The following is a 26,756-nucleotide window of genomic DNA, read 5'->3' as shown; positions in this document are numbered from 1 at the left end:
AGCTCTACTCATTTCAGCTGTCTGCCAAATGTTATGTTATGCTTCTATTTTAATTTAATAACTGTGAAGCAGGAAAAGAAGATACGCAACTTGGTTTTTTATCAATCTGGAAAACTGAGGCTTAGAAGAAAATGTTGTTTCTAAGTCAGATATTCTCTACCTTTTTTTCTTTTTCAGCCTTAAGCAGCAAATACTTACCCTAAATGTTCTATCACTATTTCTTATTGAAAGAGCGCTAAGTAAACTGCTCTTCACTTCTGTGAACATGGACATGAATTTGGAGAGTATCTATACTTACCATGGAGGAAAATTACTTTTTCTAATTTTTAGTTCTCTGTTATCCTGTTACGGACTATTTTGGCAGAAGTTTTTGTATGCATATGCTTTCACATATTCATGCCACTACACCTTGCCCTTCCGTATGTGATGTGCAGAAGATCACTGAGCAGATTATAGTATTGTTAATTGTAGCACTACGCAAAATATGCCAAGAAAAGTTTGTTATAAACCGTGGGTCTAACTCAATACCCTATCGAAAAGCAAGGACATGGCCATTTACATTTCCTTTCCATTTAAACAATCTCAATTTTGATACCAGTTTAATTAGGCAGACAATATTCTAAAGGGATGTGCCACAAAATATTTACATTACAAAAATCTAACACCTGCTTATTTCTCATATTGATGGTGTATTCCAACGAAAACTAACATTTTATACCTTTTCATGAACCTTTTGCCCTGGCTCCATTCCTTCAATATGCTCTGATTCAGCAGACCCTTCACCAGCTGCCATTTTCCTTTGAATATGTGCATTTTGTTCACGCAAAGCTACAATCTGCAAAAGAAAGAAAATATGTGATCAACATACATAATAAATCTTAAAATAACTGAACAGACAATTTGTTAAATCTATTACTATTTTGATCCTATATTGGCCATTTGTAGCATTTGCAAAATTATCTGTACATGCTGAGAGGTTTAAAAACCAAACATACTAACAGCTGTTAGGCATTGATTTTGTTAACATTGCAAGCACGACTCATTCTTCCATACAGAACACAATGGACACCAAACTGGCATTATATAAAAACAGTGCTGAAAGGCTATGAATAAAAACCAGGTGATGTAAAATGAAGTGCTAACTTTCTGTTGACTTCCTGTCTGTTAGTAAGTGCAACATACATTTTGACTCGTTTGTGTTAAGAAAAACATGTACGCAAAAGCCCTTGTCTGTGTTATTCATTGATTGATTGTTTTAGTGCATATACAAGTAGGTTTTATTGTATTGAAAGTATTGTTTTACTTATTGGTAGTGCTATTAAAAATCCCATGCAACTACTGGAAAATATGTTGCTTTCTCTCTGACTTTGCAGCCTATTCTCAGACAATACGCAGGATGAAAAGATTTAGGTCCTAAAAAAAGGTTTACATGGTATACTATGGTAAATTGGAAAATCTGGCTAATACGAAACTTACTCATTTTGATAAATTGCACAGTTAAATCTCTCTATACAGTTCTGCTTTCATGAGCATGTATAATTAATTTACTGGATGGATAACATTGTGTATTAAACAGTACATGCTGTTTTTGGAGAGCTAGTGTAAATGTAAAGGTTTCTGTCACTGTATTGTGTCTGCACAAATCCTGAGTCAGAAACACCCTAAAACACTGTCCTGGCCTAGAATACAAAAACATGGGGTGGGAGGGAAGATTTAAGGCAGTACTACCTTCTAAGTGTTTACAGCAGCCAAGATTTTGTGTGACAATGAATTTGACTTAATTTAATTTTAATTTACATTAAAATATATTTACTTTGATCTGAATAATTTAAGTTTAAAAAAAAAAAAAGTGGTTTTCAAATGTGTTTGTTAACATGTTTAAGTTCTGATTGTAAAGACTACTTGAATCGGCTCTGACCAGCATTTTAAATCTCATGGATGCATCTCTTTAAGGAACTCTTCCTTAAAATAGATGTTGAAAACTGTTGTGATTTGAGACAGGCTGATTCACTGCCTGCTAAATTCCAAATTACAGCCTTTACAGAACTCATGTGACTCCCACTGATTTCAGTGCTAAGACGGAGACCTGAGGGCAACATTTCACCCAAAGCAATTACAGTAAAATATAAAAGAATGGGAATTAAAGCTGTCCGACACAATCTGTGTCTTTTGGGACTGTACAATGAGCTTTAAAATGTTTTGCTTAAGTAAGAGAATTAGGTCTGCCTTAAATAACAGAAAAAGATCTTTATAATCTCATTAGCATAGACTCCCTTTGTACACAGTAGTTGGTAATTTAATAACTTTTTTTTCTGAATAGCTTCACCTATTTCTTTTTCTTTACAGTTTAAATGGTTCTCAAGTGTAAACTACAGAAATTATGGTTCCCACCAAGCAGAATTAGCCATCAATTACTGCTAAGTGACTTTAAGGTAGGTTAAAGGAGATACTTCAAGGTATATATAATAAAATTCTTATAGAAAGCTACTATACATCAAATGAAACAAACATAAAATCATAGGATATGTTAACTGGCAGCCAACAATAGATCTGGATTTTCACATGATAATCTTTCATTGATCCATTAAAATGCAGACTTCACTATGCCTTCATTTTGAATTACCACCTGCATCTAATACAAACCCTCTAGCTCAGTAAGAATATTGTATAAACACTGCTGCAAAAATTTATTATTTCATTACATATTCGACAATAGTTTATTTATTTTCTTAGCCTCTGATGGTCTTTAGCTACTTTAGGATTACCACTTTCTAAGTATGTAAGTAAGTAAATAAAAACAAATTCAATTGTCCTTTCAAAGTGAAAGGCAAGTAAAAGAGTACAATATTGTATATCATTATTTTGGGAGATTCACTTTATTTTTGAATGAGAACAATTTATTTGTCAAAACCCCATCATTGTTAAAGCTTTTTTTTTCCAATGGCTTTGTCACTGTAACGAATGCAGAGTAATTATAAACAGGAATAACATGGAGTTTGAAGTCTGTCACATCCTAACAGTCAAATATAGGGTGGTCATCAGATAACAGATGTAAGCTGTGAAGATCCACACAGCTAACTTGCTTTCATATTTTTTCTTTCTTCTTGATTTAAAGACTAAATTATGACAGAATTAATGCTCCTAAGGAAGCTTGGAAACTCTCCTGTGTCTTACAAATAAACAGAAATTTTTACTTATCAGTTTGTTGAAGCAAAAAGATTTTACCTGCTATAACACTCTTGTTTATTACTTAGTTAACTCTTATTTAATTTGAACTTTCAATAATGTGCAAATAATTTCAAAATACGCTGATTTAATCACTGAAGAATTTGTGTAACTTTCTACACAGGAGGCCAAAACACAGCTGAATGGATGATGATGATGAAATAGGTGAAGGTGAAGACACAGAGGAGTCTAAATTATTTCCTAGGTAGCCACTGAATCTTAAATTCTAATCATCATTGCAACAGCAGACAGTGATAATACCACAGATCTAGGTAAGAAAATAATTGTGCAACATAAATAAAACTCAGTAATACTACTTTTGAGAAATTCCTATTCCTTATATTGATGCTTTTATGCTTATGATATCTACCTTAAAGTATCCACTATAAAACATGATTGCAGACAGCTTTCCAAGTACCTACATACTATTTAACCCTCTAAAGTTAAATTCTTAATGGTTTTCATGCTAAATTCTCTTTTGAAAAAGTAAAAGCTAATTTTCTTGAGGATGGAGTCAGATCTGCTAAAACCAAATCAAAACAAACCAGATTAAAAAAAATTAAGAACCCAACTGATAGAAAATAAGTGGAGATAAATATCACTGTTGTATTTACTACTGTTGTATCCAAAACCAGACAACCAACCTAAACATTCAAGTCCAAGTAATACGTGCTAAAATACGACCAAACACATATTTTTTCCTTAGCAACTTCTGACTGTGGGTCTCATGATTAGATTTCTTTTCTAAATTGCTATCACAGACATTATTTTCATATTGAGCACACCTGTCAAGATTTGACCTGGACCACAGCAAGACATTTCAACTGGACTCTAATCTAAAGTGAATGTAAAATTGCAGAGATGCTAGTCTTTCTATAGTTAACTCTAAAGATAGCTTCCTGTTGCAGGCCTAAATTTGGCTCCCTGCTAACTTTGCCAAACTCAGTCAGATGAACTGAAAAGTTGTTTCTTGATTGAGAAAATCAAAACAATGGTTGTGAGCTTAAAAAGACTGAAATGTAGAATATTAATTTTCTAGTTGGACCTTCCTAAATGTTGTTACTTAAGCCCATGAGAATATCCTGTAGCCTAAAGAAACATTCCTTTAGCTTGTTCTCACAGGTATGTTGATCTTCAACATACTTCACATCTTTGTAATCAGTTTTTATGACTTACAAGGGACAATATCATAATATTGAAATTTTAAAGAACTTCCACAGATTTAGGTTCTGTCTTCTGGATTTCAAAGGTACATAGAAACAAATGGCACGATTTCTAAAGCCCCACTGTGTCATAATCATTCTGAATATATCATTACACAACTTCTACCTTTTTGTCTCAAATCTAAAATATTTTCAACCTTCTTAAAGCCTAGCTTTTTTAATTACAATTTTGGTAAAGATCCCTACTGTATTACCCATATAAATTCACTCCAAAATCTTAGCAGAATTTGTGTCCATGATCTATAGACATCACTGAATCATATGTTTTTTATGAAATTAGTATTCAGTGATTTAGTTTCAAAATTACAACTGGTCCACATTACCATAAATGACCAAATCTACATGCTATGCCTGTACACTTGAAAATACTAATTTGAATTCAGATGTTAAGGGAATATTAATTTCAAATATTAAAATACACCATAGAACAGAATACCAATACATAAGCCAGAACTGATCTGAAGAAGTATGTGATGTTACAGAACCATACCCATCTGTCAAGCTGGTGAAAAGGGCAATGTAATAAGACAACCATTTCATCATGAATAATTATACAAGGCTATAAATCAGTAAAGAATAGGATAAATTATATCTGTTTAGCAAGGAAAACAGTCTGATTACTATCTGTAATAGGACATTAAGACATATATATGAAAGAAATAAAAGATTCACATTGTGGCTGCAAAAACTACCAAATTGTGAAGGGTGACCAAAATGAAAAGGAAAAGCGGCACACAAAAAAATGGCAACATTTGAACTATGTTTGCTAGACATCAAAAACCCAAACTGGAACATACAAATTATGCATGAGAATGTAACAGATTTATTCTCGGTGCAAAGTCTCCCACAAGACAAATGAAGCAGGAAAAGTGTTTCCTCTACATGTTTACTTTGTGTATTTTACAGAATAACTAATCTGAAATTATTTGAGAACAAAACGCTAAGATATGCAGATATGGTTTAGATGTAAGATTTACATATGTAAGAAAAATTTCACCGTTCAAATAGCAAGTTGAAATCCCTCCAGGTTGGTGGGAAGGAACTAAATGCATTCCTTTTTGTTATGAATCATGGTGATATTTGGTCCATAAGTAGTGTTGACAACTCCAGAAAGGAAGAACAATAACTTTAGAGAAGAAGAATGATTTTGTAGTTGAAAGCTGAGGGGATATCGGGATCTGTAAGTCTGAGATGATCGTTGGTGGTATTACATTATGATCGTTGGTGGATAAGATTTGGAGTGAATCAGAGAGTACCGACCAGCTAAGGACCAGATGAAATAACACTCTCACCACTAGGGTTTTCCTGAAAGTGTTCTGACGTCCCCAGCGAGGACCTGTTGTTATCATCAATGTATATCATATACTGTAAATTACAAGGATGATATTCTGGGTACTTTTCCCATGCATAACAATTTCCTTTGCTTTGAAATCTTGGCCCCTGATGCCTTATACCCAGTGTTGCTGTTCTGTAAAAAGTTAGCACTTTCTCTATTGACTTTTTCTTTAATATTTTTGCAATTTAAATTGTATCTAAAACCATCCACCAGTAAAGGATTTAAAAATAATAATCATCTTGATTTGATTTTGCTTTCCATTGAATAAATGATTACAGTATGCGGAGATCTAAGAATATTTAATTTAATTAATAAATATATTAATGTTTACAGAGGCTTCTTTCTGTAGCATTCTTCCTAGTATTTAAAACACTAGGAATTTTGGTTTTACTTGCTTATTTCAATTTTTCCTACTGTGAATTTATTTAATTTATTATTAAATAATTTTAGAACAAGTTGAGTATGCTGTTTTGTTACTGGCAGAGGCTCTAAACACACATATATGACATTAGTCCCCTAAAACCATCAAGAACCTGGATCACTTAAAAAATGCAAAGTGTTAAAGGAAGACAGTAAGTTTTTGAAAAGCTGGGTTTTATAAACTTGCCCTACCTTAAACCACTGAATTTTTGTCTTTCATTTTCTGACACTGAAAAAAATTGGTCCTACACAATTAAACTCACTGATAACCATGTTTTACTTTGCTGAAAAGCTGAAAGATCTAGAAGACTTTTTGTTTAATCTCCTCTTTTCAAGAACGTGTTTCTTTCTACATGCATATTGTGCTAAGCCAAACTTCTTGTCACTATATTGTGCCAGTTTTCTATCCAGCTCTTATTTATGTAAGTCTTTTGGAGAACAGTGAAATTGCCTACTTGGATGTCCTCCTACATTATTCTATCATAACATTCTATATTTAAACAGTGTTAAATATCAAATTTCAGCCTACTTAGAACATAATACAGACTCCTGGTCCACCTTCTGACTTTGCTTTAATTTTAACATGGGTAGCTTGATAGCTTGTGTAAAGCTTTAATCAATGTCTATCATTCAATATGGTAAATATTAAGTGTAGCATGGGGAATATATGATGCTTAGAGACAGGTGATTTCCTTCTGCTTCACTGGAAATTTAAATCCTGATTCCTAAATGTAGCCTAAATAAACAGAATATAGTCTCTTACAGTTATATTTCTAATTTGTGTTAATGTCAACACAGCCTTCCAGAAGCCACTGGTTAGAGAGTTCAGATATATTTAATAAGGTGACTGAAATTGTTTCAACTGTACAATAAGTTTGTTATTATTAATATTTTATTTTAGTTACAGGGCCAGAAATGCGCATGCATTTTCTTGACATTTTAGAGGTAACATTTGAAAGGAATTATAATGCTAATCAGCATTTTGTATTATCACAATCTTGTATACACTATATTTCTTTCACCCTTTGCAAAGGGAAAACACTACATGGGATGCACACTGGCAAAACATTTTCATGAAAAACAAATGGATACTTTTTTGCATCTGAGTGAAAAACAGATAAAAGGATAAGAAACAATAAAAGGAGATGTTTTTTCATGAGGAAGGGCATTTTAACCAAACTAAGACAATTATGTGAGATTTTATGTGCTCCTGAGGGTAGATTTAGGAAGAATGCATCTCATTCAGTGGGGGTCACCTGGATGCCTGCTGCCAATTTTAAGAGCAGGACTTATATAAAAAGCTTGGATATGTCAAAATATTAATTGTATTTCTACATAGGTAAAAAGGATTTCTTCATAATCTTGTTCAAAAGATACTTTCAATATTTAATTAGAATCACACTGGATAGTTTCAGCTTTTACTGCAATTTTAATGACTCAGTTGAAGTATGACAGATTTAGCTGCAGTACTTTAAGACATTTGTGCCTCCATCCTCTCAGTCTGAGTTTAGAAGCAGAACATGGGAAGCAGCATGAGGAGTTGCTGGTCACAAGTTTCCATTTCAACAGTTTCATATAGGATGCAAAACTAGGAACTGTGGTTCTCGAAATGCAGAAATGCATTCCCTGTTATAGGGACAGGGGATCTTACACAGGTACAGGAAAAAATCTACTAGAGATTTGAAATTTCTTAACAAATTCCTGCAGTTTACAAAATTAATGCTGTTTACAAATGAAAGGCAAAAGAAGTTGTCACAGTGGTGTTTGAAAGTCTTTCCATCTCTCACTTTCCAGCTTATATTCCTTCTTGTCCTACTGCTTTCAAATCACTTCCAGCCTCATGACTGCCATATCATAGCAATTCCAGCACAGTATGGAATACTCTTACTTGCATGTTTTTTCATGCATATTCAGATCACTGAATAAATCACTGATATATTTGCACGACAGACCACCCAGGAAATCACGAACAAGCACTCTGTGGAAGTGTTATAAAGTAAAGGTTTACAAGTAGTCAAACTAGAATGAAAAGATTTTAATGGAAATCTGGTTTTATAGAATAGTAGCAAGTTTTTTGAATGAGAAATTGAATTTTGCTTGAAAGTAGATACATTATTAAGATTTCTGATTTGTTCTGGCAAGAAGATTAGCCATTTCCAGGTTTTACACACATTCCAATTCAACAGTCCTATTTTTAAACATGCCTAAAATATACACTCTGAAGAACTGGGGGAAATCCCTACTATGAGTATTGAAAATGTCCCTTTGTGTCAGCTGTTGTATTATGTGCTCTGGAATAAAATAAGAAACCAGACAAGAAAGGCAAAATCATGACACGGCACCTTTTGGCATAATAAAGTGTATTTTGCATGAAGGAAATCACTTCCAAATTACACCATGCTGTCATTGTTTGCAGGATCCAAGAGAAAGCCTTGCAGGCTAAGCCTTCAGTGAAGAGCACAGAGGTGGATGTAACTACAGGCCCTGCAGGACAACGGTTGGATCACAAGCTCTCACAGTGAGAAGCAGAGGTACCAGCAAAGTGCTAGTGGCACACTTGGAGCACTACAAAGGATGTCAAGATTAGCAGCTTGTTGTACTGCAAGATCTATTTGAATTACAGTACATAAAGCAGTGCACTGGCTTACAGATATCCTGACACCTGCCATTTACATTCTTACAAGACTTTCTTTTCCCAATTAAAACTTATATACTAATCAAAATGACTGAACCAGTGATGACTTTCTTTGCCTGTCATAAAAATCTGTGTTTTAATTGTTTTAGCTATTTCCGGAAATCAATGAGACTGAGTCACAAATTCTGATTAGCTTCATTTTCTATATTGGTCAAAGGAAGAGCCTAAAGCGGGAGCTTGCCCCATCTTTGAATAAGTGGTGAAACAGGTACTAGTGAGATGGTCTCGTAATAAGACCACCAAAGTGCTCCTGAAAACCCAGGGAAAAAGGTGGTGTGTGTGTGGCTCAGCCACCTTCTCAACATCCTTTGCTAGAAAACAGCAGATGAAAGTTTAAGATTTCCAAACTTATCTAATAATGTAAATTCCTTCTCATCAACCAAAGTGTCTGACTTTGGTGGGTGGACTAAAGAAGGTATTAAGGCAAGAAAGTTATTATTTAGGGGTTTTTTCCAACAGACAAGCAAATACAGAATTTTGGAGCTGCCTAGGTATAAAATGAAACTTATTAATTGAATAAATAATATATGAAATATTATTAATAAATACACATGGAAAAGTGAGGTGTTGGCTTGGGGTGGAGGGAATCTTTCTTCCCAGAGTGGTAGCTAAAATCTCAGTGTTTCAGTATCATGATCGAATGAACTACATAGGATTGATGACTGGCCACACACATAACATTTGACTAGAGTGAATGCAAGATGCACTTTAGGCTATCATAAATGCACATTCTGACTTCATAAACCAAGCTTCTTATAAATCCATAGAGTCTTAAAACATAAAAATGCATCTCCCTGAAGATAGCTTTAGTGCTGAAATGCTTTAGTTTTCCATTTAGAAATGCAGGTTCTGAGCTTTGTAAACAGTTATATTTAAAAGGGCAAATATGGACTTAGAGCTTTATTTTCACAACAGGTAGGAGCTAAAATAACTATGGACCCTACAGCATTGTAATCAACATCAGCTACACTCTGAGAGAACAAAAGGAAATTAAAAAAACTCTTTTCAGATTGCAAAAATAACTTTGGAATGTGGGGAATGAAACCTTCAGCAGTGACAATGAAGGCACTGTGGGCTCCCGTACTGGGTTTTGGTGGCAAGGTTTTGATAGTAGGCTACAGAGGTGGCTTCTGTAAGAGGCTGCCAAAAGCCTCCCCTGTGTCCAACAGAGCCAATGCCAGCCAGCTCCAAGACACACATGACAGTGGCCAAGGCTGAGCCCATAGGTGAGAGTGGCAGCACCTCCGGTGTAAGAAGGGGAAAAAAAAGTTACTGCTCAACAGCAGGAGATGGGAGTGAGAATATGTGAGAGCAACAGCCCTGCAAACACCAAGGTCAGTGAAGGAGGAGGGCAGGAGGTGCTCCAGGCATCGGAGCAGATCACCTGCAGCCTGTGGAGGACCCCACACTGGAGCAGGGGGATGCCCGAAGGAGGCTGTGACCCGATGGGAAGCCTGTGCTGGAGCAGACTCCTGGCAGGACTTGTGGCCCTGTGGAGACAGGAATTCATGAAGAACTGCAGCCTGTGGAAGGGACACATACAGGAGCAGTTAATGGAGAACTGTTTTCTGTGGAAGGGACCAATGCTGGAGCAGGGAAGAGTGTGAGGAGTCCTCCCCTGAGGAGGAAGGAGCAGCAGAGACAACGTGCGATAAACTGACCACAATCTCCATTTCCCATTCCCCTGTGCTGCTGCAGGGGAGGAAGTAGAGAAACTAGGAGTAAAGTTGAGCCTGGGAAGAAGGAAGGGGCGAGTTGGTTTTATTTCTGATTATCCTACTCTGATTAGTAATAAATTAAATTAATTTCCCCAAGTTGAGTGGTGAGTGTTCTCTTTCTGTCCTTATTTCTGCTCATGACCCTTTCACTATATTTTCTCTTGCCTGTTTTAGCTGAGGAGAGCAGTGATAGAGCAGCTTAGGTGGGCACCTGTTGTACAGCCAGGGTCAACCCACCACAGCTCACTTTGGGGGAAGAAAAAATCAAAAAGTTTTTTTTTAGCTTAGCACTTTTTCTTCTCTCCCATTCAACTACTTAAACAAAAAAGAATCAGACAAATTTGCAAGTAGGGATTTTGTAGCACTCTGAAAATTCACTTGTAAACTTAATGTTCATGTCTGACAACCTCACCTAGGTTTATTTCATAATTGCCTGGATTCCAGTGATTTTTATTGCTGTTTAAGTGGTGAGTTTCCAGAAACCTTACACAATTTAGCCCTTTAAAATGTGTCCTGACATGTCAAGAAAAATACTACTCTATTCAAGGAAAAAACCTGTGGGAGTTATGAGTAATGCATATTTTCAACATTTTAACATGGTAAATTGTTCTCTTCCTTCCTTTTTGAGGAAGTTTGAGATTTTAATACTGTTATTGAGCTTTCATTGCTGTGGAGAAATACTCATTAAGGTGGAATCATCCTCATGAGGGAGTCTTTCTAACCCTTGGAGATTAGACGGTAGTAGGCCTAATGAAAATAAATCTTGCACATTTGTGCTATATAGAGTTTAAATAAATGTGAACTGAAACAGAATCTCTACGCTTTTCTTCCTTAATGGCCAAGAAGCATGGCCTTATCATTACTAGAAATCCAGCATTTGATAGCGAGCTCTGCAACAGAACAAACATTCAGATTTACAGCAACACTTCTTAAGCTGATCGAAGGAGCATTGTAGAAGACAGCTGACTTAAAAAGTCAGAGGATCTTTACCTTATGGCAAAAGGGGGAGGTAGAATGCTAAGCTCCAGCCCTCCGTTCTTTTATGGTTTAAGTAGGTCTTTATTTCTATGCTTCAAGTTCTGTCAAAGAAAGCTAAAACATCTTGCTTCTGCAGCTTCTGGAATGTCTTGGTTATGCTGTTGTTCTAATCTTGATGTAGGCAGTGCTCTCTGCGACCCTGTTTGTATTGTATGGTGGCTAGCACGTTCAGACTGCTTTCACATCACTGAAGTGCAAATAATGGATAACAACTTGCAAAGATGATGGGAGATGCTCTGAATCTGTGTCAGATTCATAATTTTAACAGGAAAACATGAAAATACTAACCATGTGATGTTTTACTGTTGGTGGTTTGTGCTCATGATAACTATTGACAGGTCTTGTTTTCTTGTATCAATGTTTTACTGACAAGCCTATGAAGGTCACTTCTGCTTGTGACAAGGGTACTGTGATCCAGGGGTAGCCCACAGCTGCGGCACTTGCTGGCATCAGGCAACCACTGGTAGGACCTCCTGCCATCCATTTACATCACTGAGCCCCGACTCCTTCTGAATGCTAATTGTGTGGATCAGCAGTCATTTTTATACTTTCAATGTAGTAATACACCAACATATTAGGCTGGTAATAAGGCAGTAGGGTTTATTAGTCTCCTTTGCTTCATTGTGAATCTGAACCAAATGAAGTGTTACTGTGTAAACTGTCTTGTGCACATAGTCTAGAGCACGTACCACTTATTTCTATTGTGTACTGGCAATACTGTGAGCAAAATAGGTGTCATTTAAGGCAGTTGTGCAGTTGCTGTTATGAAAAAGTATCTGTCAAGATTTTTCACAGATTACCAGGTACATTTCAGTACATTTTCTTCAGAAACCCTTATCTAAGTAAACAAAAGTGTACTGCTTTTAATTTGCCACAAAAATTGTATGAAATATGATACAGTGAAAGAACCGTCTTTTACAGAGACTAGTACAATGGAAAAATAACAAATATAAATTCCATGGTTGCATTATAGTGTGTATTTGACACCTGCTGACTAATTTCTTTTTCTTTTTCTTTTTTATCCCCAACCAAGCTCAACAAAGAAATAGCAAAATTGTTATTCCCTCATTAACATTCTCACAAAGATGCTAGTAATGTACACAGACCAGGATAAAAAAACAGCCCTAGAGCTCATTGGTATTTATAGAGTCTGATTTCCAGGTGGTCAGAGCTGAAGACAAAACAATATGATCTTCATTGTTTTTAACAAAATCTGAGCTATTGAAATATACGTAAATATTGTGCGTGTATATATATGATATATATGATAATATATACACAGATGTTTTATTTATAGAATTATATACACATTCTATGTAACCAGGACATTGACCATAAATAGAGTAATGTGCCTCTAAGGCTTTATGTAGTTGCTCTTAGTACATATACATTTAATTTAAAACTACCCATGCTTAAAGTATATAATTCAGTTGGAAAAATTTCTGCTCAGGTTAAAATGAAGTATTTCGCTATTTGCACTGCAAATCTATTTTTCTTTCCTGATTGCATTAATATATTTCCCTCCAGGTGAAAACAGTCTTCCCCAGATAAATCTGTATTCTTTCTGTATTGTCACCTGGAGACTTTGAGATTTTTTAGATTTATCTTGGCTGGACACATCTGTTATGAAAATACCACTATTCTGCGTGTGTAGTCAGTCTTACTGAATTTTCCTATTCAATGTATCGATATTAAAATCACCATCTGTTTTACTGACTGTACAAAACATGAAAGTAAAACAGATAGGATATGAGTAAAAATCTGGAAAGGAAATTAACCTTACCCTAGAACTACAGTTAAAGATTATCAAAGTCCTGATCTGCATGTACAAATTGAAGAAATCCCAGTTTAAATCAAACTCCCAATCAACTGAAATCAAAGGACAGTAGAGTGAATAAAAGTCTATATTTAAAATATTAAACCAAATGTACCAATTTAATTTTAATCAAGATCTTAATACTTTTCAGTAACATTCTTACTGGGAGTAATTTATTTTTTTTCCCACACATTTCTCCAGTGAAAATCAAGGCTATAGTCCTCACTGATACAATTTATGAATATCTTCGTAAGTGGAACTTCTAAAATAATGTTTTCATTCTAGGATTACTGCAGAAAAGAATCTGACGTGATAGCCATGTTCTAATGCAAAGGAATCATACATATGGTTTCTTTTTTTTCCTTTTTGCAACCATGTATTCTACGCAATTAAAGGTCCAAACTATACTCTCCAGGTTCAATGTCAAGCAAGTGGGATCATTACTTATGGTGTCAACCAAGTAAACCAAACACTCCTCAGCTCCTCTTGGAATAATTCCACCTATACACTGATAGTACCTATTAATCCTAATGAAGATTACTTAGTATTTTCTAATGATGACATTTTCCAGTCAAGATCCTGAAGTAAGAGTATCTAATTTTTCCCCCTCAGACCCCAAATATGATTTTCGGATCCTAAGTAAAGTTATTTCTATGACAGACATATGATGGAAATGTGTTTGTACTAAATAATAAAAAAAAAAAAAAATAACCATCTCCTCATATGATTATCCTTGATAAGCATTTACCAAGATACGTCTATCCTTTGCATATCCCCAGTACAGTCTCTGTTCCTATTTTTCTCACAAATATTTTATCACTCAACTGTTTTATCAGCATTAGCAAATCAGTAGTGAAATAACAATAATTTTCTTCTTGGTCTATCAGTAACAAATGTGGAATCAATTTGTCATGCTTATGGACCCTGCTCTGCCTATTGACAATGGAGGACCAATACAGACCTCTGAGTGGCAAATTACTCTTGATTCACATTATTGCTGACATTGCTCACAGATATTAGTTTTTACTGTCTTGCTTGTTAACTATGTTATCAATCTGCAGAATACTGTTAGAGCTGCATGTGCACTGTTAGGCTAAGGTGATCAACTATGAAAAGCCAAATGATACATTTTGTGGTTCATGTGTTAATGGGAATATTCTTTAACAAATATGAACGTATTGAAGCTTATAGTTGATTTTATTTAATGACTCATGTCATTAATTTAAATCTTTTATTCAAATGCAGCATGTAAGGCCTATTCGAACATTCAAAATTGATTATGGAGAGTAATAGGCATAAAAAATAATACTGTGATCTTGTTATACTGTCTAAAATCTGATTTAAGAGTTAATGGATGTTAATGTTCTTAACAAATCATGTAACACTTAACAAATACACACAAAATTGCATACTCATTCTAAAGAAGTACATTAAACATGTTAAAAGAGTATATAGTTCCAGCAGATTAAAAATCAAGGATAATGGGTATGTGTTTTGCCTTTTCATCAAGATGTATGTGCAAGAGGATTGTTGATGGTAAGGAATCAATAAGACGATTCTTGCAGTGAATTTTCTTGATCTGAATGAACATCGCAACTGACAAATGTCAAATGACCCTGAAGCTAATACAGACAGAAAGATAATCAACTATGTTCTTAAACCTGAATTTATACTTCTGGAGCAAGATAAAATGTCATGCATTTCAAAGTTTATGAGTCTCAAAATAACAGACCAAAGAGAAGTGATGTCTTCTTTCTGATGTTTCATGAAAGGGACTCTGTGCATATTGTGAGCAAATTAAGCATTAGACATTAAAATCTTCACTTTTATATAAATTATATAAATTATAGCTCTACATTATGAATCAGCTGAACATAAATTTAAATATGTGTTATGTTCTTCATTTTAGCAAGTTGATGTGGTTAAAGTAAGGCATTTGCTAACTTAACCTTATGAAACCAGGACCAATGAGAGTTGCATTCAATTGATTTGTCAAGCTCCCTAAACAGGCTGCCAAACACATGACGTTAAATCCAACCTGAAATGATCCTAGTGTCTAATCTCATGCTGACTATGAACAGTCTCTAGACTAATCATATACAAATAACCTTCCAGTTTCATTGATCTGGAGTTTTCAGGTGTGTGAATCATGTTCAGCCACACGCCTGGCTCCTGCCATCCTTGCTCTCAGCTTGTATTTCCTTGGGTGTCATCTCATCTCTTTCTCCCTTTATTCTACTTTGCATGAGGAATATGTGATAAACAAGAAATCCACAAAGCCTGTGTTAGAAACTCAGAGTTTAGCTATTTTGTAGTTCTCTGGAATAAAGTAGAGAAGATATCAGAAGATCCATTTATCACTCTCTTGAAACACGTTCAGCTTCATAGCTCTGTCATATATTGATATACTTGCTTGCTGTTGTGCAGAAATCTCAGGCATGCACCGTGATCCCTATTTACTGATGAATATAAAACATTGTCCATACCCCCAAAATAACTCATGTAACTCAACCTCACAAGAAGCAGAAAATGGAAACTTTCCATATGCACTGATTAATTGAAGAGCAATTGTGTTATGCAGTGAACCTTGAGCACTATGTCCTATAGGTATTTAGACTCAGGACCTCATTGAGAGCACTATTGCTCCCTCCTTGACTACAGTCTGAGCATCTCCCCCATTAAACAAACAGGCATGGAGCTGAGGTGAGTGCATGTGCTCAGTATTTAACTCCCAAACATGGAGTTATGACCTGGTGAGCATGCTAGGATTCACATAGTCTACCAGGATTAATGCAGTGTACCAGGACAACAACTGTGTGGCCGACTGTACATCTGTAAATGGCACTACAGCCAACAGCTCTCAAAAGTCAAGTTATGCAATTTAGCCAAATTCATCTATCAATACTTACGAAGTTGATCATTTCACCCATGAATTCTACTGGATTGTTTCCAGTTTTTTCTGCTGCAGGAACAGTCAGTCACCCCAGATAAAATAATCTCAATGCTTTAGGAGCAAGAATATTCAAAAAGGACCAGATTACCCTGAGTCCCATGAGTGATACTCGCAAAGCTCCTATATAGTAGTAAAAACGGTAAGGGATGATGGCCACATGTGTTGCACATGTCACTGTGCTACCTTGGCTTTACAGTAATGCTATCCTTTCCACAGCTGTAAAAGCAACAGAAACTACAAAGCACATTTATACTAGAAATAATATGGAGCAGGAACCATGTTTTAACTTAAAAATAATAAAGAGAGTCCTGTTCTTTTGTTGGAGCTCTGTTGAGGGTGTAGTAATGCAATAATAATCATAGTAAAGTTGTGTAATAAAAGTCCTCCAGTATAAATGTGAAGATGGAATATATATTACTACTAAATGTATCAATAAATATTTATATTTCTACAGTACCCTAACTTGTAATTAAGATTAGGCCACATTTTATAATGCAAATACATTTTTTAATCCAAATACAAAGGCAAAAATCTGCAGACAGGCCACAGGTATTATAAAAATGAGAACATAACTTTTAAACAAAAGAATAATGTAAATATTTGTCATAGATTTCCTAGCTGCCTTTCTTTAACTATTTGGAGCAAGGAATTGGAAAAAAGAAAAGATGAGAAAGACTAAAATTTTGTCATGAGTTGCCTAATAACAATCAGTAATGATGGTGACAGGAATTATGTTTAAGGAATGATATAAAGAAATGTAATTCAAAATTTATCTAACACTTTTCCAATGTAAAGCATTATGTCAGAATATACTGCAAAGCTGAGAAGGGAACTGAAGTGTAGGAGAACTCATGGAAAAAGTGACATCACTGAAAACTTTTAGGGGTGCCAGATTGTAACAGCAAAGCTAACCTTTAATCTCCTTTCAGAAAAAGAGTAATGAGAAACGCAGCAGATCCAGTACAAGAAAGATGAGGTCAGAGCAACAAGGTAGGAAGAGGATCTCCACAGAGCCTTACAGGAAATGCTTATGTTAAATTGTTATACAGTAATGTAGAATTCAGAATGAGCATCCTTGAAATAATTTTTAAAATGAACACACATACACAAAAATATAGTGGATTAGGTTTGTACTCATTTTGATAAATATGCTAATTTTATGGACAATTTGTGCTGCAAAATATATTTGGGATCTTAGAATATTCGGAAAATAAAAATAGGAAGTAGCAATTGCCTTTATGACATATTGAAGGAACAGTAACATATACAACTTACCAAGCACTCAATATCAAAGATTGTATTAGAAATATTAATCATAATCTATTTGTGAAGGAATAAAAAGCTGCTTTGTTCAGTTACATTTTTCCTCTAGAAGCTCTCCATTAACACATGAGCACATACCACACATACTTTCTGTTAATCACAATCTTTCTTACAAATTGGTTTCTTCTAAAGAATACATAGGAAGCAGATGAAAAATCAATGCAAAATTTGAACATGCTTGTATTTTAGGATTTGTTACTAATGGCCATATGCTAAATGGAGGGGTAAGAGAACACAGCATTTCAGGATGGCTTTTGAAAATACCCTTAGACATTTGGGCAGCTCCACAATACTGCTTTGCAAAACCATTTCAGCAAAGACCAAAGTTGCTGAACTTATTTAACATGCATTACTGAGTTGCCAACACATAAAAAAACAGGTGTAAGTCACTAAAGAAAGTTATAAAAGAAATAAAATCTATGTGCACTTTTAATGAAGATTTTTCCATAACAATATAGAAATATATTTTATCATATTTTAATGATTAATCATTAAAATATAAAAAAAATATCTATTGTCATCGTAGGAAATATACGTACTTTTTTACTCAAAATTGGAATATTTTTCTCTATGGTAGAAATTTATGGAAATTGTACTGAGAAACTACTTTTGCAAGTGGAATAGTGATGTTCATCTCAAATATGTCGAAAGAAAGTAACTATTAAAAAAACACCTTTTTCAGACATATTCTGCCCTGAATTTAGTGAAAAATGCTTTTGATGATAATTCAAAGATCAGTCCTGCTGCCCTCAATGTCCACAAAGGATATCAGTGTTTTTTTCCTCTGAGAACTCAGATTACAATTAGTTGAGGACATAAAACAAAATAGCTATAGCAACTTCACTGACTATTTTTTGTGCTTATTTCTTTTTGACTTTGTAAAAAAGTAAGGCAATGAAGGATGTACTGTTGCTGTAGTAATTTTCATCCTCTTCAGCTGCTGTGCCACACATTCTAACTTAAATGTGTAGAGACAGAAATTAATGCTGTGGAACATGCAGAATGAGAAACATTCACAAAAAAAAAAGTTGTTTTGCTTCATTACCACATTTAAAACTTAAGGGCAACAATAACTTTCAGCAGTTAACATTTAACTAGATGGCTAAGGTTAAATGCAGAATGAAAAGCAATTACATATAGCAGATAAAGATTACATTTCAAATCAAGATATTTTTAATTATGTGCAACTTTGCAGAAAATATATTATTTGGCACAATTTCATAGACATTTAAAATTAAAGTTCAGACCACAAGCAAGGTCACTCCAGAGTTAGGCCTGCGTAAATTTTTAGTTTGAAAAAAAGGTTAAAATAAAGTATAGGAGAGAGTTTACAAAGCAATAACTTTCAGTAACACCATTCTGAGAAAATACAGTAAAGCAAGGTGCTGTAGATGAAGGCTGATTCAGATTTTTTGCCAAAAGATTTACTAAAGTCACCAGAGATAGGTATAAGCCATCCACCTGGCCTTCTTCAGAAAAAAAGTCACTGAATTTCACCCAGTTTCATCCAGAGATTTGATATCTATAATTTCTGAATTTCAGATTAATGAAATTCTGTCTATATTATACATTCAAGAAAGGTACATGTCCTTTTTTCTCAGCAAACTATTCCTTTAATGGTATTTCTGCTCCAAAAATCACTTTGCATTTTATTTACATACAAAGGCTAAGGCCACCCAGAAACTCCTGTAACAAAAAGTGCCTTAAGCTAACAGAACCTGAAACAGCTGGGGATAAAAGTATGTTTTCACATTCAAACATGGGTAAAAAGAACACACCAGTTAGCTGAGGCTTTACTTTAGTATGTATATATGTTAAATATTACAGAATATTTCATTAGTAGTAATGATACTACAATGATGTCCACAGCATCCCTCATGGTCAGAATCAAGACTGTCCTCAACTTTTAAAAGTATCTGCATTTTTTACTGTTTGTTGACTTGCCCTGCACAGCAAGAGTTAGGCAATTAAACATGGCATTTGAAAGTTCTTTGGTGAATAAGTGGATACATTTTCTGGTGTTTCTGGGACAGAATATAAAGAAAGAATCATGAATTGCAAACCGTCCTTTCTCTTCAGTGATGTAAATCACTTATTAATGCTTTCATGGATGCTATAAAAATAGCATTAGGACACCCTAATGAATAAACTAACCCACTGTTAGGAAGAAACCCACTGCCCATATATAAATGCATGCATTTACATAAAGGAGAGATCTATGGTCCAAAACTTCTGCAAATTCTCTTGTAGCTCCAGAAGTAAAATTTAGCCTCAAAATAGAGTACAATTCCGTAGAAACTGTAACAATGAGGTTTTAAAAGGAAGCCTGATTGTTTTAAATATAATCTATGTGTCAATTGACAGAAGTGGTATAATGTTGCTTGGCATTTGCAAACAGCATTGACATTTTCAACAAATGCTGAGGAAAAGTGTATGGGAGCACAGTGATATACAAACCCAAAGGAGTAATTTCTCTAATTTCATATTCTACACAGTCCCAGTGGGTTCCTAAAGTATATCTTTGAGATAATAAATGTAATTTTCCATGCTACATTTTCTATTAATGAGGAAAGGTGGAAAAGCCAGCAAATTAATGAGAAATGAAAAAGACTTTTGTAATGTCACTTATCATACGATTGTTATTAACACAGGAAGATTTAACAAGGGCTGGATAAATGTTTAAGACAAGCAGGAGAAATTTCATGTGTAAAGTAAGCGCAGACATTAAAAAGACATAGATTACTATTTCCCAGTATAGTATTAACTATGTATAAACTTAATCTTACATACAAGCCCTGGGAAAAAGTTCTAAAGGTTTTTTTTAGGGTTTTTTTTTTTTTTTTTGAAACTATTTGTTGAGAGTTCTGGGAAACAGTGATATCTGTTAATGGAAATTGCAACAGTTGTCATTTAGCCCTACACATTGCAGCAGAAATGGGTTTAAAAGTATCACTATGGGCCATGGCCTATAACCTATGTATCCTTGCCCTGTGGAAGCCACTAAACCTTGAGCTCCTGGTGATATACAGCACTGATGAAATATCTTAGTGTCTTGTTTGCATGTGCTGTAGTTTAGCATACTTTTAAGAGATTCACACTCATAAGGCTAATAAGAGGATCTCAAAAGCTATGGAACAAAAGTGGTTATCTTGTCAGTAATTTCAATATTAAAGTTAATTTCCATGAAGATCATAAATGACAAAACTTCTCAAATTACTGTGTAAAAATGAAGCTGGTTAACAGAACTTTGTTCATATACTCACTGAAAACCATCACATTTGCCTTCAAAAAGTTCATAGAGAGACACTATTGTATCACTGAGCTTCACAGAATCATTAGGGTTGGAAAGGATCTCTGGAGATCATGTAGCCCAATATCCCTGCCAAGGCAGGGCCACCTAGAGCACATTACACAGGAACACATCCAGGTGGGTTTTGAATGTCTCCAGAGAGGGTGATTTTGGTGTACTAGTTGCACCTTGTCTAATTGCTAACTGCAAATTAGATCTTCAGTGACAAAACTATTTGGAGAGACCACGGGTTGTGTGGAACCAGCTGAAAACCAGCATAATTTTAAAATCAGCTGAGGGGTAAGCAAATGTAGCTATGTATTACAGTAATTTTAACTAAAAATGGGAAGTAAATTTTTCAGAAAACTAACAATATCTGCTACTCACCTTAGCTACAGTAGACAGTAAAACGTATATTTAAAGAATTTTCAATCCACTGAAAATATAATACAGGCCCATTTTTTTTTATCTCACCCATATCTAGAAGCCCACTGCCTGACTCAGAGAGCTTCTGCTGTTCGTAAGGAGTAAGACACCTAAATTTAGCTGTCTATGCATGAGGTGTCTACATATGAGCTTGTTGTGAGAGTCAGTTACCCAACATAGGCATTTGGTGCCATCATAGTGACCAGTGGTATTCCTTTCCCACCTTTAGCTCCAGACAGACACAGCTCCACTGTCCATTTTATGTTGTATCTGTCAGCCCTGGCAGATTCATCACCAGCTCAGCTGACAGACTGGATTTACTAGACCTCCGCAGCCTACAGTCAAATTTTAGATACTGGTTCACATGTAGACACTCAAATTCAAAACTCCTAATTCTGAACTGAATCCTGTGCTCTGTAAGATAGAGTATAACATTTAGTGACTGTAAACATGTTTTAATAAGGAGCTGATGTGCCCTGAAAGTATCCTCCAGCTTCACACAATTTAAACCAAGACTTCCTATTCAGTAGAATAGTTAATATAACAGATTCGGTTAAATCTAGCCTTAAGTTATTGTTATTAAACCTCTAGTAAACATAAGGATTCCCTTGATAATTTGATACATATTTTATATTGCAATTCATAGACATAATTGACTTTTTGAAAATATTACAATTGCTAGCATTTTATTACATAAAATCAAAATAATTTCTGTATAGCATTTATGTAAAAAGGAAATAAACTACATATTCACTTTTTTATAGAGGCTATTGCCTTCACAGAATCAAAACAACAATGAACCATTTGGTAGACATTCTTGTTTCTGAAAAGTTCAACTGAACCAATGAGAGTGACTTATGCCATATCAATAGTCACTGTTGGAACTGCAGATCAAAGCCCTTCTGCATTACACTTTACCCTTGTGTAATTACACATAAATATTATCCAAAAAATATTAGCTAATAAACTAAGTTCCCCCAATGGGTCCAACTGTCCATCTCAGTTGCCCCTGCAGCTTAGTCAATGTGTGTTACTATTCCCTATCGAATACAAAGGGCTTTGTAAGATGGCATTGGCAACTGGAGATAAAACCAGCTTTGACACAGTTACAGATGTTTTCACTCCCTTTGCTATGTATGCAATATGCCACTACTAAATGAGAGCTTATTTACCATACAGTGATGGAAAGATATAGTTCTCTCTCTTTGTTTCTCAAGCATATTTCCAGTAAGTATTCATGAGTGTCTGCAGTTTCGCATTGTTGCTCTGTTAGAGCCACAGCCATAGGCTTTCAGAGAAAAGTGTTACCTTAACATACACATTTCTAATATTTTGTATCCCTCAATATGATACTTGTTATATATTTATTGATATACTTGTTTAATCAGGGAGCCAACTTACTGTCATCATATTATGTTTAGATATAGTTCTGAATATGTAGTATTCAGAATATATAGTTTATAGTACTACATATAGAATATGTAGTGCTCAGAATCAGTATGAGAATATGAATATGAAATAAAATATTAATTCTCTTGGGGGAACAGACACTGAATGACAGGAATACAGAAATTACTGAAAAACATATATTCAATTCCCTTGGAAACTTGGCCCATTTATTTTCATATATAGTGCAATAAATTTTTAAAGCCCTTTATTGCCTGTGTATTCACTGAGGAACCTAGCATGAAAACAGGCTTATATTCTGCAGTTCTCTAATTAATTTTATGTTGTTTAAATAAATAATTATGTGAAAATCATCTGCTCTTGTTCAAATGTATTATCTGAAAATTATCCACCCGTTCTCTTCCACATCTCTTACCATCTTTTTTCATTATTATTTAATTGAATTTCCATTTTTCAACTCTAAGAATTCCTCACAGGAAACTGAAATAATAGTATTCAGATTGTGTTAATGGTCAAGATATGCTTGGTTGATTATGCTTGGTTCTTCTAAATGTTTCTAGTATCAGGTAGACACAAAGTTTGTACAACATTTCTAAGGATTTGGGGCAAGAAAGGCTATGAAAATCTTATTTCAATTCAATTTCATTGTATATGCCTTTATTGCTTACTGTCAATACAAATCTCACTATTTTATTTAAAACTCCAGATAACAAGGTGATTCCCTAAAGAACTGGTCCCATGCTCAGTGAAGTGGATTTGGATTTAATTGGATCTTGAATGGGATGAATTAGAGGAGTGTGACATACCTCAGCTGGCTTGACTGAACAAAAGGACTGTTTTCTATTTAATAAAAACTGGTGCAAATAACAGATTAAATAATACAGTGTAACTAAATCATTTGAACCAAAGTGTTCTAGACACTATGAAATGGAAGAACAAAAGAAGGATTTTATTTTTGCAAGGATAAATTGCAGCTACTTCAGAGAAGAAAGAGATGTTTCAAAACATGTAGTTTATAAAAAAGTACTAGTATCTTAATTGCAGATCTTATTTTTAAGAGGTAACTTTAAGAAATTAACTTTTCTAGCTGAATATTGGAAAAAAATACTTTAGGAGTCTATATTTTACATTATCACACATTATTCTGAATTACATTCCATTTTTCCAGAATTATTTGGTAGTCCTTCATGTTTGTCTGTGGTTGTTTTCAGTTTCTCTCTTAAGCCTGAGGAAAAGGACATAACTCAAAATAGCTTTAATCCAACCCTATTGCTTGTCTGACTTACTTTTAACAGTGTGAGAAGCACACATCAGGTGGAGATTCAGAATGTGATAGGAATGGTATGGTCACTTGCAGACACCATTATTTATATTTTCAGGCCTCAGAAACACCACTCTGGGGTGTAAAATTCCTTTCTATATGTGTGTATGTCGTGGTTCAAGCCCAGCCGGCAACTTGGAACCACGCAGCCGCTCGCTCACTCCCCCCCTCCCTTCCTTCCTCCCCCTGCTCCCGGAGGGATGGGGAGGAGAATCGAAGGAATGTAACTCCCACGGGTTGAGATAACAGCTCTCCAGTAACTAAGGTATAATACAAACCACTACTGCTACCAATAATAATGATAAGAGGAATAACAAGGGGAGAGGACACAACCGCTCACCACCCGCCGACCGATACCCAGCCCGACCCGAGCAGCGATCTGGGCCTTCCGGGTAACTCCCCCCAGTTTCTATACTGGGCATGACGTGCTGTGGTATGGAATACCCCTTTGGCCAGTTTGGGTCAGGTGTCCTGTCTCTGCTTCCTCCTGGCTTCCCCTCCTCCCTGGCAGAGCATGAGACTGAGAAAAGTCCTTGGTCAGAGTAAACATTACTTAACAACAACTAAAAACATCGGTGTTATCAGCATTGTTCCCAGACTGAAAGTCAAAACCACAGCACTGCACCAGCTACTAAGAAGGAGAAAAAAATGACTGCTGTAGCTGAACCCAGGACAGTGTACTATTGTGTGTGCAATACAATTATGTGTTGCTATTCACCCTTTCAAACAAAAGAGAAGAGTCTGCAAACTACTGTACAGGTAAAAAAATCTCTTGTCCAAGTTCACGATAGTTACATGGTACCACAGTTCGTCATGATACACTGCAATTAAAAGTGAGAGACAAACCTAAATTTCAAAGCCATCCATAATCCTTCCTCCATCAATGTTAACATCTATATAATGTGTGTGTATGTATATATACGTGTGAGTGTGTATTCTACTTAAATTTATAGAAAACAGGAATACAGGTTGTTGAATTGTTTATGGTACTGACATATTTGTTGGTTCACTCTTTTTTTTGTGACCAGTAAGAAATGTGGGTATCTGTCACTAGCTCTTAGATTCTGGCTTGCTCACAAGGGAATAGAAGAAGGGAATTAAAGAATAAACAGAAGGTCTTACAACCACCTGAAACAAGCCACACTGAGCAGCTTACTCAGAATGTAATTTATCTTTATTTTTCCTGAGAGTTTTAAGAAAAGTGACAGGGAACACACGGGACAGAGCACTAGAGAAATTGAACCTCAAAAGGGGAGAAAGTGTTTTATGTTACCTCCTGGTTAGCAGCAGCTAGTTCTTCTTCCAGTGCAGAGACTCTTTCTAAAGAAACCCTCAGTCGTTCCCTTACCTAGAAGAAAAATCAAAATATGTGCAGTAACGTAATTTCTATCAGTCTTTAAAGATTATATAATCTGCCATATGCACTACTGGATGCCCTGCCAGTCCATTTGCAGGCATGTGTGTTGCATCCTTTCATGAGACCATACAGTGTTCTAAACGTTTAAACCTGACCATAGGAAAACTTAACCCACTAAAATAGGTGTCAAACTTGAAGTGCCATACTGCTGTTCCACAGTTTGCCTGTAATTTTATGGATACACAGCAAATGCAAATATTCTAAGACCACACTAGGCATAAAAATAAAATGTTGTTTACAAGCATCTTTTACAAAGAGTAAGAAAAATACATTTGCAGATGTTTTAAGTCCGGTTCATGGAAGATAACTAATCTGTTCATATTAATTGGATTCAACAAATTCATTGCAAAAATAACTTGCAGCATTGCCTTCAGGCACACATACTAGAGATTTTTATATCATCATGCAGTTTGTTTTGGTTTTGCAAAAAGTCATAAACAGGATATACTATCATAAGCAGAAAAGATGTCTGTGTTCATGTCAGTTTCATAGATAACCTGTTCCAAGGATGTGTATGATTTACTCATTATTGGTAATATTGTAATTATGACTAAATATTAATTATTAGCATATTTATTTAATACCTTTAAAGACATATTTACTGTTGTTTGAGTGCTCTGGCTCAGCATCAACTCATGTAGTGATAGACAACCTAAGCTGGCAATGTAGTGACCAGTTTCCTAATATGATCAAAAGCAAATCAGACCTAAGGTGATCTTCACTGCTGGGTGCAGGTGACTCTCTCTCCTGACTATGAAGGGAGCCTATGGCAACTCCTCTCCTAACCTACACAACTTCATTAGGCACCTCCCATTAACCTCACATTACAACCTGGTTCATGAGTCAACACTCAGGATATACATGCATGCTCCTGCAATAATGCAGCAATGCTCTTCCAGCTGATGATCCAAGGATGTTTAAGGCTATTAGCAATGTTTATAGGGAAAGTTAGCATATTCTCTTAGACCAGGAGATGTAGCTGGCAAATGAAGCAAAACAAAAACCTTTTATGTACAATGGAACACAGTACTTCAAGTACATACAATTGTTTACACACCCTTGACAAATACAGGAGATCCCTGAAAATGTTGGATATGTACTAATGGTTCCATATTTTTTCCAGTGATACCTCTTAGTCTAATAAGCATT

General features: G+C 35.1%; 1 protein-coding gene across 1 annotated transcript in view; it reads right to left on the bottom strand.

Moving 5' to 3' along the window:
- Positions 1-712: 712 nt before the first annotated feature.
- LOC104404148 (liprin-alpha-2-like) overlaps positions 713-26,756 on the bottom strand; it is a gene marked incomplete at its 5' end in the record, with an annotated part of 45,945 nt that continues 19,901 nt past the window's right edge. The window contains 2 exons of the mRNA XM_010012505.1: positions 713-835; positions 25,464-25,538. Coding sequence (XP_010010807.1) covers positions 713-835; positions 25,464-25,538 — 198 coding nt within the window. The remainder of the gene's footprint in view (positions 836-25,463; positions 25,539-26,756) is intronic.

This window comes from Nestor notabilis, unplaced genomic scaffold (assembly GCF_000696875.1).
Source record: "Nestor notabilis isolate BGI_N333 unplaced genomic scaffold, ASM69687v1 scaffold7084, whole genome shotgun sequence".
Taxonomy (NCBI): Eukaryota; Metazoa; Chordata; class Aves; order Psittaciformes; family Psittacidae; genus Nestor; species Nestor notabilis.
The sequence above is the reverse complement of the archived record's forward strand: the minus strand, read 5'-3'. Positions and strand labels throughout refer to the sequence as shown.